Source organism: Monomorium pharaonis, chromosome 5 (genome assembly GCF_013373865.1).
Source record: "Monomorium pharaonis isolate MP-MQ-018 chromosome 5, ASM1337386v2, whole genome shotgun sequence".
NCBI lineage: Eukaryota > Metazoa > Arthropoda > Insecta > Hymenoptera > Formicidae > Monomorium > Monomorium pharaonis.
The window spans coordinates 5,687,703-5,700,034 of record NC_050471.1 but is presented as its reverse complement, the minus strand read 5'-3'; the positions used below and the strand labels follow the sequence as shown (position 1 = coordinate 5,700,034).

Here is a 12,332-nt window from a genome sequence, read left to right as displayed (position 1 = left end):
ACATTATTACATTATTCTATTTATTTTTAATTTATCTGTATGTATGAATAAAAATGTTATAACTCCGGAAATGCTAAAGCAGAATATTTGTCGATTAAAATAGTATTTCATATTTTTTCGAAATAGCTGTACAGAATTGCAATTCCTTTTACATAATCAAAGTAATATATAGTGACAACAGTAGAATACTAAAAGAAAAAAGAAATTCAAAATTACACTTGCTTTTGCACATAGAATTGTCATTTATGTACTATTCATAACAATTGGTAATGCCACTTAATATATAATATTTTTAATTTGTTTTGGAGAATATTTTTCCTTCGTTGCTTCAAGATCGCCTTAAAAATAAAAGTACAATGAATAAAGTGGAATAAATTTATACGATAAATGATTCCGTTTTGATGAATATCAGAGTAGAGGGGAAGCTAGGGACATCATTGACAATGTTTTTTAATAAGAAAACAAAAGCCTTACCCTAAAGTCATTGGTTCTGAACTCACATTTATCGCTAAATGTACATACCTCTAATTAAATGTGCCTAAGATGACATCTTATTGGCTGATAGGCACATTTAGAGATGCATTTAATGATAAATGTGAGTTCAGAATATGAACCATTAATTGTGTTTTATTACATGTCAAATTTTTGTTTATTCTTTTTATTGAAATCAAATAAATAACAGTAATTTATATCAGTGAGAAAAAGAGAGAGACACAAGAACCGCCATCTGACGACACTGAAAACAAAGCAGTTGCGCCGGAGAGTAGCGGCAATAACACGCCGACTCCTCCGATTTACTCCGACTCTCTGCTGTGGCAACGGCGATTGCGCGCGCAATGAATCAGACCGCGCCAGTGTCGTGTATTCCTGCGGGGAAGATGTCGAAGGCGAAGAAGGTGCTGGACGAGGCCCGGGAGATCCAGAATCCCGAGCTGGATCTCGCGGACAAGGGTATCGCGACGTTCGAGGAGATGCCGGGATTGCGTGAGTCCTCATCAGCGCGTCCTCGCGCGCACGTCACCGCGACCATCGCCAAATTAGGCAACTTGTCGCTCGCGGCTCGTTCTCTCTCGCTCCGCAATACCGCAATCCGCATCTACGGCCATCTGTGCGTGAACCGGATCACGTGGGCGGGTCGGCGCATGCGCGCGCGCTTGCCCGCCTTTTAAATTTGACTAAAGATAAACAGTTTCACATATCAAAGTGTTATCAAAAATTTTTTTTAATTTTATAGAATATATTTTGTTCTATTACCACGTTCGAGTATAAAGTTTGTATATAAAGTTTAAGCATAATTCTCTTTTTGTTTTAAAAATTGTTTAATTTTTTGTTTACTCTTGATTTTTCTATAAAGATGTAGAGTGGCGTAATATTTATTTGTAAACTTGATGACAAAATAGCATTACAAATAAAATCAATTTTTTTTGCGTATACTAATAAAATTATAATAAATATTTGTGCAAAAACTTTTTCTTAGACTCTTGCTCGTTATTTACTAGGATGAAAAAAAACTTACAGAAGTTTTCGCGTGTTTCAGTGAATATGAATAACGTAACGAGGCTGACGCTAAGTCACAATAAAATTCAAGGTGAGGATTTCCTCAAGCTTATTATAGCGCTCGGTAATTCAGTCGATACAACACGATAATTGTGATTTTTTATACACAGCGGTACCACCGGGTCTCGCTAATCTAGCCAACCTAGAGATACTGAATCTCTTCAACAATCATATCACCGAACTGCCTATATCTCTATCGCAAATGCCAAAGTTGAGGATCTTGAATGTAGGGTCAGTACAGTTCTGTAGAGTGTGTTTCTTCCCTGTATGTTCTTAGCTCTATTAGCAACTTAACTTCCGACAGAATGAACCGGTTAGATGTGCTTCCTCGCGGTTTCGGCGCGTTTCCAGTCCTCGAGGTGTTGGACCTGACGTACAACAATCTCAGTGAGAAGAACCTACCAGGAAATTTCTTCATGATGGGTCAGTCACCGTTGTTAAACCGTCTAAATATGCATCTCTTTGCAAAAATCAATTTGTCCTTTTTTAGAGACTCTAAGAGCACTCTATCTTGCCGACAACGATTTCGAATATCTACCACCTGAAATCGGCCAATTGAAGAATCTCCAGATTGTAAGAGAATTCCACAACTTTTGTAGTTTTACAGCTTTATTTAAAAAAATATTTCGTTTTCTTTGACGAAACTCTCTCGATTTTTCGAAACATTTCAGCTCGTATTAAGGGAAAACGATCTGATCGAACTACCGAAAGAAATCGGCGAGTTGATACGTCTTAGAGAACTCCATATTCAGGGAAACCGTTTGACGGTGTTGCCTCCCGAGATAGGTAAATAAAATACGACAATGCATATGATCATATTACAGTAATAGCTGAGCAAAACGTGTATCGCATAATTTACATTACAGGGAACCTGGATTTGGTGAGTAACAAAGCGGTGTTCCGAATGGAGTTCAATCCGTGGGTTACTCCGATTGGCGATCAGTTGCAAGTGGGCATATCTCACGTCATGGACTACATTCGCTCGGAAACATATCGATAGTAGGTGTTTATTAGAAAGCTACTGCATAGCGTGTTCTTAAAAAGTAAACACTTGGGAAAATGAACATATTTTAAATATGTTTTTGTACGATTTTTACACTTCTAATGCTTCAGAGTGAATTAAATTCTGATTGGAAGAAAACTTTTACAATAAGTATTTGATGCTTTTTTCAGCGTTTACAATCGACATCAAAGTGCCAAAGGTCCACCACCTGCCATCGAGAACGACAAGAGCAAGAAAATTTCACGTGCTCGTTGATCTACGCTTGTTTTCACGTTCTGACCAAAATATAATAATACTATCTCTGCCTAATCTTATACAGAGATTTTTACAAGCCATATACTGCCAATAATCCATTTATTTATGCTAATTATTATGAGTAAAAGAATTAAATGTGCCTTTTAGAAATAGGATTAATGACAAGAGGCGTAATGCATATTAATAACATTGTTATACATTTTTAATTGTTTATTAATTTAACATATACGTATATATATATATTTGATATACAAGTACATATTATTTTTTAATCCAAAAAAAGATAAAAAGATTTTACATTAATCGTTTCGTATTTTTTATTGATAGTATTGTTATAGTTAACTAACAGTCTTAATTAACTTCCTTCTGCTACTATAGGATTCCTTACATATTCCTTGTAATTTTAGAAAATACCTATTTTTTTAAAAATAATATATCGAATTCAATATTTTTAAATTCTCGGTATTTGATAAAAATATTGTGTTGAGAGAATTATCAACTTTAATTTTTTAACTGAGTTTTTTTGTGATGCAACAGTCGACAGTATTTTACAGTAAAAGAACTATATCTTTAAAAATTTATTATTACACTTTTACACTTTTATTTTTGGTCGTTTCCATGGATAACGAGAAAGAAAATCGCGAAACAAATTTCATTCGTCTCGTCATCAATCCGCGTCAAATATTTCCGGTGCCAATAGCGCTCTTTTATCCCACTTATTGTGAACTAACGAGTCTTCAAAATGGTAAATACCGAAAAATGTAGTTTAATTATTTGCACATTTAGTATGTTGAAAATCATAAATCACACTTTACCGCGTGATAAAATACCAAATCATTTAGGATTAATATGCGCTATTATAACCTCGATAAAACTTCGAATGTTAAAAAAAAAGAATAATTTCAAATTAAAAATATATGAATTTATAAACAACGAAAATTCGTACGGTTTATTTTAACGGTAAAGGATATAGATTTGCAATAAGATAAATCAATTAATCGAAACCGATAGCGCGAAGTACTTTCGATCCACATCGGCCAAGGCGGTGTACAAATGGGCAACGCCTGCTGGGAGCTTTATTGTCTGGAACATGGCATACAACCCGACGGAATGTTGTCACCGCAGACCTGTAATACAAGCGACGAGGGCTTCCAAACTTTCTTTAGCGAGACAGGCGGTGGGAAATACGTACCTAGGGCTGTTTTTATCGACCTCGAACCGACGGTGATAGGTAAACTCATTTTACTAAAGAAATCAATAATAAAATGATTAATATTCAAATATGATTATTGCTTTTTAGATGAAGTACGCACGGGAACGTATAATCAGCTATTTCACCCTGAACAATTAATCTCTGGCAAAGAAGACGCCGCAAACAATTACGCACGTGGCCACTATACTCTGGGCAAGGAGATCATCGCTCTTGTATTGGACAGAATCCGTAAGATAGCCGACATGTGTGGCGGTCTTCAGGGTTTCCTCATCTTTCATGCGTTTGGTGGCGGTACCGGATCCGGTTTCACTAGTCTGCTGATGGATTGGCTGTCCATAGACTACGGCAAGAAAGCGAAGCTGGAGTTCGCCATATATCCATCACCGCAGATCTCAACAGCGGTTGTTGAACCCTACAACGCAATCCTGATGACCCATACAACGCTGGAAAACTCCGACTGCGCGTTCCTCGTAGACAACGAGGCTATCTACGATATTTGCCGGCGCAATCTGGACATCGAGCGGCCAACATACACAAATCTGAATCGGCTGATAGGCCAGATTGTATCCTCAATCACGGCCTCTCTGAGGTTCGATGGCGCCCTCAATATCGATCTCACCGAGTTCCAAACGAATCTCGTGCCCTATCCCAGAATACACTTCCCTCTAGTGACTTATGCACCCATCGTATCCATCGAAAAGGCCTACCACGAGCAGCTCACCGTGATGGAGCTCACTTCGGCCTGCTTCGAGCCGGCCATGCAAATGGTCAAATGCGACCCGCGAAAAGGCAAATATATGGCCTGCTGCTTGCTCTATAGAGGCGACGTGGTGCCGAAGGATGTCAACGCTTCCATCGCGACCATCAAGAACAAGAGGACGATACAGTTCGTTGATTGGTGTCCGACGGGTTTCAAGGTCTTTTTTCTAGCAACATTTTTTCGTACTTTTTTGAGGCAGGAATTTGGAATAATTTGTGAATTATGAACTGTAAAAGTTCTATCTCGCTATCAACGTAAAATAAATTCGCAATAAATTCCGATAATTCAACTATATATATAATTTCTTCGGAATAATTCGCACATTATATTCAAACTTTCAACATCAATTCTGACGTTTTATCTGTTTGGATATAATAGGTAGGAATCAACTACCAACCGCCAACCGTGGTGCCAGGTGGTGATCTGGCAAAGGTGCAAAGAGCCATGGCCATGTTGGCGAATACTACGGCAATCGCGGAGGCGTGGACCCGACTGAATCGAAAATTCGACCTTATGTTCAGCAAGCGAGCTTTCGTTCATTGGTAAATTACGCTGATTTTTATTTTGCGAAACTAAATTTGCTCATGAATTGGTCTTATTTGCGGATTGTAACGCCCCATCAGGTACGTCGGCGAAAACATGGACGAAATCGAATTTAACGAAGCCAGGGAAGATATGGCTGCGTTAGAGAAGGATTATAATGAAGTCGGCACGGATTCTCCGGATATCGGCGATGACGAGGAAGTTTAGTCACTTTTAAAAGACTCGCCAATGCATTAAGAACGCATGCACCATGGTGGGATAAATGAACGTTTTTTTTAATTCGATTATACAATTTTTCTAGACTTTTTACATTGTTTTGTATCGTCCTTTTGTACATATTTAATATATTTTGTTTTTATACATAAAAGTTTTTGTCTTTGTAATATAATAAAAAAAGCTTGAGCAACTTTACCTTGATCTCTTTGATTAGAAACTCGAAGAAGTTTCTTAACAATGAGATTTTTAAAAGAATCGCGAGAGGAAAAAGGAAAGACAAAACGTTTTTAGATTATTATAGGCTTTTTATTGTATGGAACAGCATGCAGCTGCGCGAATTATATTACATATGTATAAATTTCGGTCGGCATCTTTACATTACGGTTGAAGAAACTCTCGCATGGCGCATAAAACTTTTGTTTTCTCTCTTTCGATTATAGTAAGATGTGATGTAAAAATTGTGTACGGTTCTGTACTTGTGCGCGTTAACGCTGAGATTCGTGAGAAATTTAAAAAAGGGACATTAGAAAGAAAAGATAAAAAGAAGAAAGTATTTTTTCTCTTTTCTCTGATACACACACTCGCACTCACACTCACACTCTTTCTCTTTCTCACGTACCAAGCAACGCAAGTAATGCCGAATTAAACAATCGTTAATCGCATAATCGTACAATAATAAGAGCAATAGTAAATCAAAGTAGAAATACGTATGAATGTAGAGCGATATGATCAAAATGCTGCCAAATTGATGACAGAATAACACGACAACTCACGCTGATCACAACGATAACGATGACAATAATGATAAACATTCGTCGTAATTATCTCAAGCATGCTTACCCTATTTTTCTCTCCACCTTTCGCTCTATCGTCGCAGCGTCAGCGACATTTTAGAACAGATCCTTATCGTCGCACGTATTATATCAATAGAATAATAATAATCTATTGTTATATAATTCATTTAATAGAATCTTGGATGCGCCGTTCGCTGGCAGACGCGCGCAATAATTTGCATATCTTCGCAACAATAAAATTTCTCGGTCTCTCTCTGTATCTGTCCCTATTCTCTCTCTTTCATTTACTTATAGAGAGAAAAAAGGAAAAAGCTTTTACTCCGTTATTTTCATCATACTTTTTGGATTGGCAGACTAAACCCGCCGCTCACTGGACTAGAGATTTTCACTACCGCTTTATTGCGCATCTGTTATTATATATTCGAAGGGAAGAGTTTTTCTTCCTCCTCCTCTTCCTCCTCCTGTTTTTCCTCTCCCTTGCTCTTCTCTCGTATTCGTTAAAAATTAACACTTTAAAGGGTCAGACGTTGTCCCTTTTGATTGAAAAATTATTTCGTCTTTTAAAATGTTCTCTGGATTGTGGAAAAATTTATCTTTTTTTCCTCTTAGACAGTGACAATTCTCTATCGATATCAACTGGCGAGGACAATATCATTTTCATTCATAAATGGTTAAAAGATATGGATTTACAAAGATATTTAGATCAATTTTGCCTAGAATCTTTCCGAGATGAAAAACTTCACAAACGCGCAACGAGGCATACCGGATGCGTATGATGTTGTCTCGAAAATTAATAGGAATTTTCGAATCAAAATCAACGTCGCAACATATTTTCATTTTTTTTTCACGTCCAAAGGGTCAACGCCGAAGGTAAAGCCACGTAACAAAGTTGAATGAATGTAAATAGTTCCAAGTTCCATCCAATTAAAAGTCTTACTTCGCTAGATGAACTCACAATCAGCTGTCAAATAGATTTTACAATGCTTTGCAGCGTCTTGTTGAATGCTGCATCTACGTCGCTGTTGCTACGCGAAGGCCAAAAATATCTTATTGGTCGTTGTCAGGTATATAATCAATCCGCATACAAACAATATCAACGTTACAGGACGTTAAGATTTGAGCGCGATAACAGCATTGGCAAAACGAATGTCGTAAGCTGGTAGCGATTGTCATTGTCAAGATTTACTTGCATGCAAATGCCCTTTGAAATCACTTTGCGATCTTAAAATGTCAAGAAGGTCAGATAAAACAGGCGGAAAACACTTAGGATCTTTGGTAAAAGCCCACCTGACACGATTGGCGACGAACACGGACGCTCAAACATTATCGTCCAAAATGGAAATAATCGAGGATGAACAATGTTGGCCTCAATTCATCCACGCTCTAGTTAGAACAACGAGGTCCTTTCAATTGTTCTAGAAAAGGTAAAGTCGGAGACGCAATTAAGCTATTCATATCTCCTAAGCGTCCAATCGGAAAGTTTGTGCTATGTAATCACTCGGTCCATTAAATAATAATCACGTTATGAAATAGTGACTATGTTAATTCACCAACCATCACTATAATCGGCAAATCGTAAAAATAATAGCGGTCGTGGCAAACAAAACTACTCGCGAGTAGTTAAAGACAGTTACAACGAACAAACTAATAATAATATAATTAAAATAATAGCGATAGAATATTAAGAGTAATAATAAAATAATAATTAAAGATCAGAAGAATAGGTACTGTAGTAAATAGTTGTAGTAGTAGTAATAGTAATAGGATAGTGATAGTGATAGTTTCAGAGCGGTAGTAGTAATTGGTAATGGTATAATGACGATTATGTCGCTTGTGAAAATATCTAGGATCGATTTCTTTTGTCGATAACGCAATCGCACAGTTCGCATTCATTCATGCTCATAATAGAAATTGGCAGACAGAATATCGATATACAAGCAAATTCGACCAACTACAGCCTTTATCGTTATTCTATGTTCTATGTCATTCTCTCTATCTTTCTCTCTCTCTCTCTCTCTCTCTCTCTCTCTCTCTCTCTCTCTCTCTCTCTCTCTCTCTCTCTCTCTCACACACTTTCTCTCCTCTTCGCTCATTTTCTTTTGTTTGTATCCGAAGCAGTTCATCTCCGCGTTCTCGCTCGATCGACAAACAACGGTGGCAGTGATCGCGATTTCGAAAACACTGTTGCTTTCTTTGTGCATGACGCGATGGTCCATCCATTAGCGTGTTAATTGACAGCGACGCGATCATGCTAAAGCGTCAAACTGCCTCAAATATTGATAGCGTAAAATACTCTATTCAACGATATTCTGCGCTTCGCAGTCCCCCAGAAGATTCCACGGAAAATATCTCGTTTCCCGGTTTATCTACTTGTTTTACTTGCCGGAACGCGTTTCAATAGAAAAAAGAGATACGGCAGTGTGAAAGTGGCAAGTTCCGCTTCGATTTTGCATTGGTTTGTTCGTTCGTTCCGGTGGTTGTGGAGGCGGGCGAGAAGCGCGACGGTGATGAAGCGCGGCGGATTCGACGCGGAAGGAAACCAAGACGACGGAAGCACGGTGATGGACGCGGTGGCGGTGGTGGTGGCGACGACGACGCTGGGAATCGGGAAGGCGTCCGCGTGCTCTTTCCCTCTCCCTCTCTTTGCCAGCCCCGAACTGTTCAGGATCGGTAGATACGAATGACGTCGCGAATCGGCGCCCGACAAAGCGGACAGTGGCCGCCGCCCTTGCCACGCCATTGTTGGATCGCGCATGTATAACACATGCACATGTGGCCGCACATGTAGAGCACGCTGTCAATGTTGTGCTCGTAGCAAATATAGCACTCGCTCGGATTGTTGGAAAGCGTCGACTGCAACCCCTCGCTCCACTGCTGCAGATGAGTCGAGGCTGTGCGCGATGATGTCAGCGTGCTGTCCAGACTCTGGTAGGTCACTGGGTCGACATACGTCGACGAGCCGGTGCTGGCCATTGTTCCAGTCAACGGCGGCGAGGATTGCCTAGAGGATCCGGGATGCGGAACCGGGGCGGGAGCGGCCGCCGCGGCTGCCGCTGCCGCGGCCGCCGCCGCTGCCGCCGCCGAGAGATTCCTATGCGTCGCAGAAGCGTAAATCGGCTGTGGCGTGGTGGGCGGTGGTGGCGTCGGGTAACCGGCCTGAGGTGGTAAATTGACGACAAGCACCGTTCCGCCGCCCACCGCCGGCTTGAACTGCACCATCTCGGAGAATCTGGACAATTCCGTGGCGGCGTTGCTGTGATTCGAGGAATGCTGCTGCTGCTGCTGTTGTTGCTGCTGCTGCTGTTGCTGTTGCTGCTGAACGACGTTGGCAGGCGAGGGATTGCTTTGGCGTTGTCGGGGCGGCGAGGTCGGTCTGCTAGCTAGCATCCTGACACGTTGAGTACTCCCGTAGGCGTCCACGAATGCCCATAGCTGGAGGCTCTGATCGACGTGCATGACGACGTTGGGCGGGCCGCCATTCTTACTCATCTGCACCTCGCCGTAATGCGTGACCGTGAAAGCGATTTCGTCACCGGGTTGCGGACTCGATGCCACGTCCTTGGAGACCACCCAGTACTCCGGACGATCTAACAGCAAGTCGCTGTCGTCTGGCAGGTCCTCTGCCGTGAGTCGCGCCGGATCACATGAGGTCAGGCCCAGGGCAAGAGCACCGACGTACATCGGTTCCGTCGAGAGAATCTGCACGACCAACCGCTCGCCCAGCAGCAATGGTCGACTCGTGAACGCGTAGCCGTGACAGAACTCCGTGTCTGTGCGCGTCGCCACGCACTGCTGGTTGCTGAAGCGGATGTTCCTGCCCCGAGTGCTGCGGAAAAAGAAAACGAGGAAGCGATTAGCCTCGACGGCGCTCGCTCGCTCGCCCGCTCGCTTAATGACGGGCGTCTTGGGAAACCGTGAAAAGCGGACGGCGAATTAGTTCTGTGCGGCTGAACGGCGTTGCGCGCCTCCATTGTGAATCGATGACTTTCAACTTTCGCGTTATCCCCCCGTTAAGAAGAAACTCGATCGTGCCGAGGTGAATGGCAAAACTCTGCTAAATCGATCGGGTGACTTTAATCGGAAAGCGCAATTGCGCAAGTGGCATGTTTCAAAGCGTTTCAAAGTTGGTCCCAAACCCCAACTCTCTCTCTCTCTCTCTCTCCGGACAATTTAATTCGCGAATTTAAGCCAACGAGTGCAAGAATGTTTCTTCTCCGTGACACACGTCGTTAAACTAAGATGAAACGCGTCTACTGTTCGATACTCACGAGTGGAAGGGCAGCGGCGTGAAGATGACGCCGGGAGGTTGAAACCTAAGTCCGGGCAGCTCCACGTCAGGTTCGTGATGAATCGACATGTTCTGCATTGACGGCACGATGATCCTTTCGACGTCCCGGCCGGCGTTACTGGCGTCGTCCATGGCCGAGTGCCGGCTGTGCTGCGCATTGTCCTCGTTGCTGTGCTCGGCGCCCCTACGTATGTTATTGAAGTGCTGGCGATTCGGGTCGACGAACTCGATCGCAGTGCTGTTGCCGTAGACATCGATGATGGCCCAAAGCGGGCCCCGGGTCTCGACGCCGCTGAAGAAGAGGCCCTTCTCCTCGCCATTGACGCCAAAGTGCACGTCGCCGGCCGATGTAACGTAGTAGAACAGCACCGTGTCACGCTCCGCGAACCTCTCGGCAAGTGCCTTAGCCCAGTAGCCCGGCTTGTTCGTCAGATCGGGACACGCGTACCTCGGCAAGCCACTTCGCAGGTTGATCGGGTCGTTGCTGGTGAACCCGAAACGGATCACGCCGCTCCAGTTGTCGGAGATCTCCAGGAACTTCACGCAGACCTGCGTCGTTTCACAGAAAAGCGACCATATAGAAACCGCAAACTCGCGACTGGAGGAGAGGAAAAGAAAGCCTGTCCTTGCGAAACGGTGGCGGAGAAGGCGGCCGTCCGATCCTAAAATGGAGCCTTATTCGAGGCATCCTCGGCAATTAATTACATTCGATTACCGCCCGCGTCCCACGTGTCGCGTCATCACAAATTTTACGACTAGAAGATTCTAGATGGACCACGCGGAAACCGAAAAAAACACCTAACGCGACGCCCACTTGTCTTATATAGTCAGCGCGACTTGTCCACGTGTACTCGGATCTAAAGGTAGACCGGATGAAAATCGTTCATACGATCTACTCGCGTTACCTGACTACAAGACGGACACGCGATAGGCCTGTATCGCACGCGGGACATCACCGGGGGCTCGTAACTCCAACCTGGACGACGATATGCGAAACAACGTCCTACGCAAGAAGCCCGCTACTCTCATAGTCGCCTGGCGGCGGCGGCGGCGGCCCGTTTTAATAAATTCCGAGGAATGAGAACGGCGCGGCGGTTTCTCGAGCGTAACGAGAGTCGCGCCGGTTTCCCACAATCCCGGGCGCTTGTGGAATCTGAACGCTATCGTGACGATCAAGGAAATCCTCACCTTCTCGCCCACTCGCACGGGCCTGGCGCTAAAGGTGACACCCTTGCAGAAGCTCTCGTGCCTCCGGGCGATCGTACCGCCGTTGCACAGTCTAATATTGTCACCGTGCACGTGGTGAAACGTCAACGGCGGCAGGTTGTTGGTACCCGTGTTCGAGGACCTGGGCGCTGAAACAGAAAACGATAACGATTGATAACGCCGGCTGATCGCAATCACGTAAATGTCTGCGCGTTATCTCAGAAGTTTATATTTTGTACTTCGAATCGTTTGATTTATTGGTTTCGCAGGTGCGTTCCATTCCATAATCGATATTAATATCGTCGAAAGGTGGCGAAAAAGAATGCACGAAAACAATCTATGCTTATTTATGCGTATTACGTAAATAAATATCAATTTGCATAAGGAATTATTTATGCCTTTATGCGCGTTATGTAGATAATAATATATGTAGATAATAATTTATCTACGTAACGCACATAATATAGATATAAATAATACCTTCTCTGACAAGGTCA

The 12,332-nt window shown here is 42.8% G+C and overlaps 3 protein-coding genes across 7 annotated transcripts in view; 2 read left to right on the top strand and 1 right to left on the bottom strand.

The window, feature by feature from the left end:
* Window positions 1-762: 762 nt before the first annotated feature.
* Window positions 763-3,016, top strand: LOC105840957 (ras suppressor protein 1). Of its 2 annotated transcripts, none has more exons than XM_012688048.3 (8): window positions 763-984; window positions 1,538-1,588; window positions 1,668-1,788; window positions 1,862-1,980; window positions 2,048-2,130; window positions 2,229-2,343; window positions 2,424-2,556; window positions 2,731-3,016. In XM_012688048.3, the coding sequence occupies exons 1-8, from the start codon at window positions 837-839 to the stop codon at window positions 2,813-2,815; spliced, it is 855 nt and encodes a 284-aa protein (XP_012543502.1). In that variant the 5' UTR covers window positions 763-836; the 3' UTR covers window positions 2,816-3,016. The 2 variants fall into 2 exon arrangements, with proteins under 2 accessions (XP_012543502.1, XP_028049398.1); XM_028193597.2 differs by having other exon boundaries at window positions 980-1,108.
* A 228-nt stretch (window positions 3,017-3,244) lies between these two features.
* On the top strand, window positions 3,245-5,698 carry LOC105840955 (tubulin alpha-1 chain). The gene is made up of 4 exons (XM_028193595.2): window positions 3,245-4,046; window positions 4,116-4,945; window positions 5,167-5,330; window positions 5,412-5,698. Exons 1-4 carry the CDS (start codon window positions 3,869-3,871, stop codon window positions 5,536-5,538), a joined length of 1,299 nt encoding a protein of 432 aa, XP_028049396.1. The 5' UTR covers window positions 3,245-3,868; the 3' UTR covers window positions 5,539-5,698.
* A 133-nt stretch (window positions 5,699-5,831) lies between these two features.
* The window catches only part of LOC105839013 (protein neuralized), a 52,011-nt gene continuing 45,510 nt past the window's right edge, over window positions 5,832-12,332 (bottom strand). For 3 of the 4 annotated variants that reach the window (XM_036286909.1, XM_036286907.1, XM_036286908.1), the window contains 3 exons: window positions 11,818-11,984; window positions 10,610-11,178; window positions 9,003-10,167 (listed from right to left, as the gene is read on the bottom strand). In XM_036286909.1, the coding sequence (XP_036142802.1) occupies window positions 9,003-10,167; window positions 10,610-11,178; window positions 11,818-11,984 (1,901 nt within the window). Of the gene's footprint in view, window positions 10,168-10,609; window positions 11,179-11,817; window positions 11,985-12,332 lie in introns of all 4 variants that reach the window. The other variant, XM_012685000.3, reaches the window with a different exon arrangement.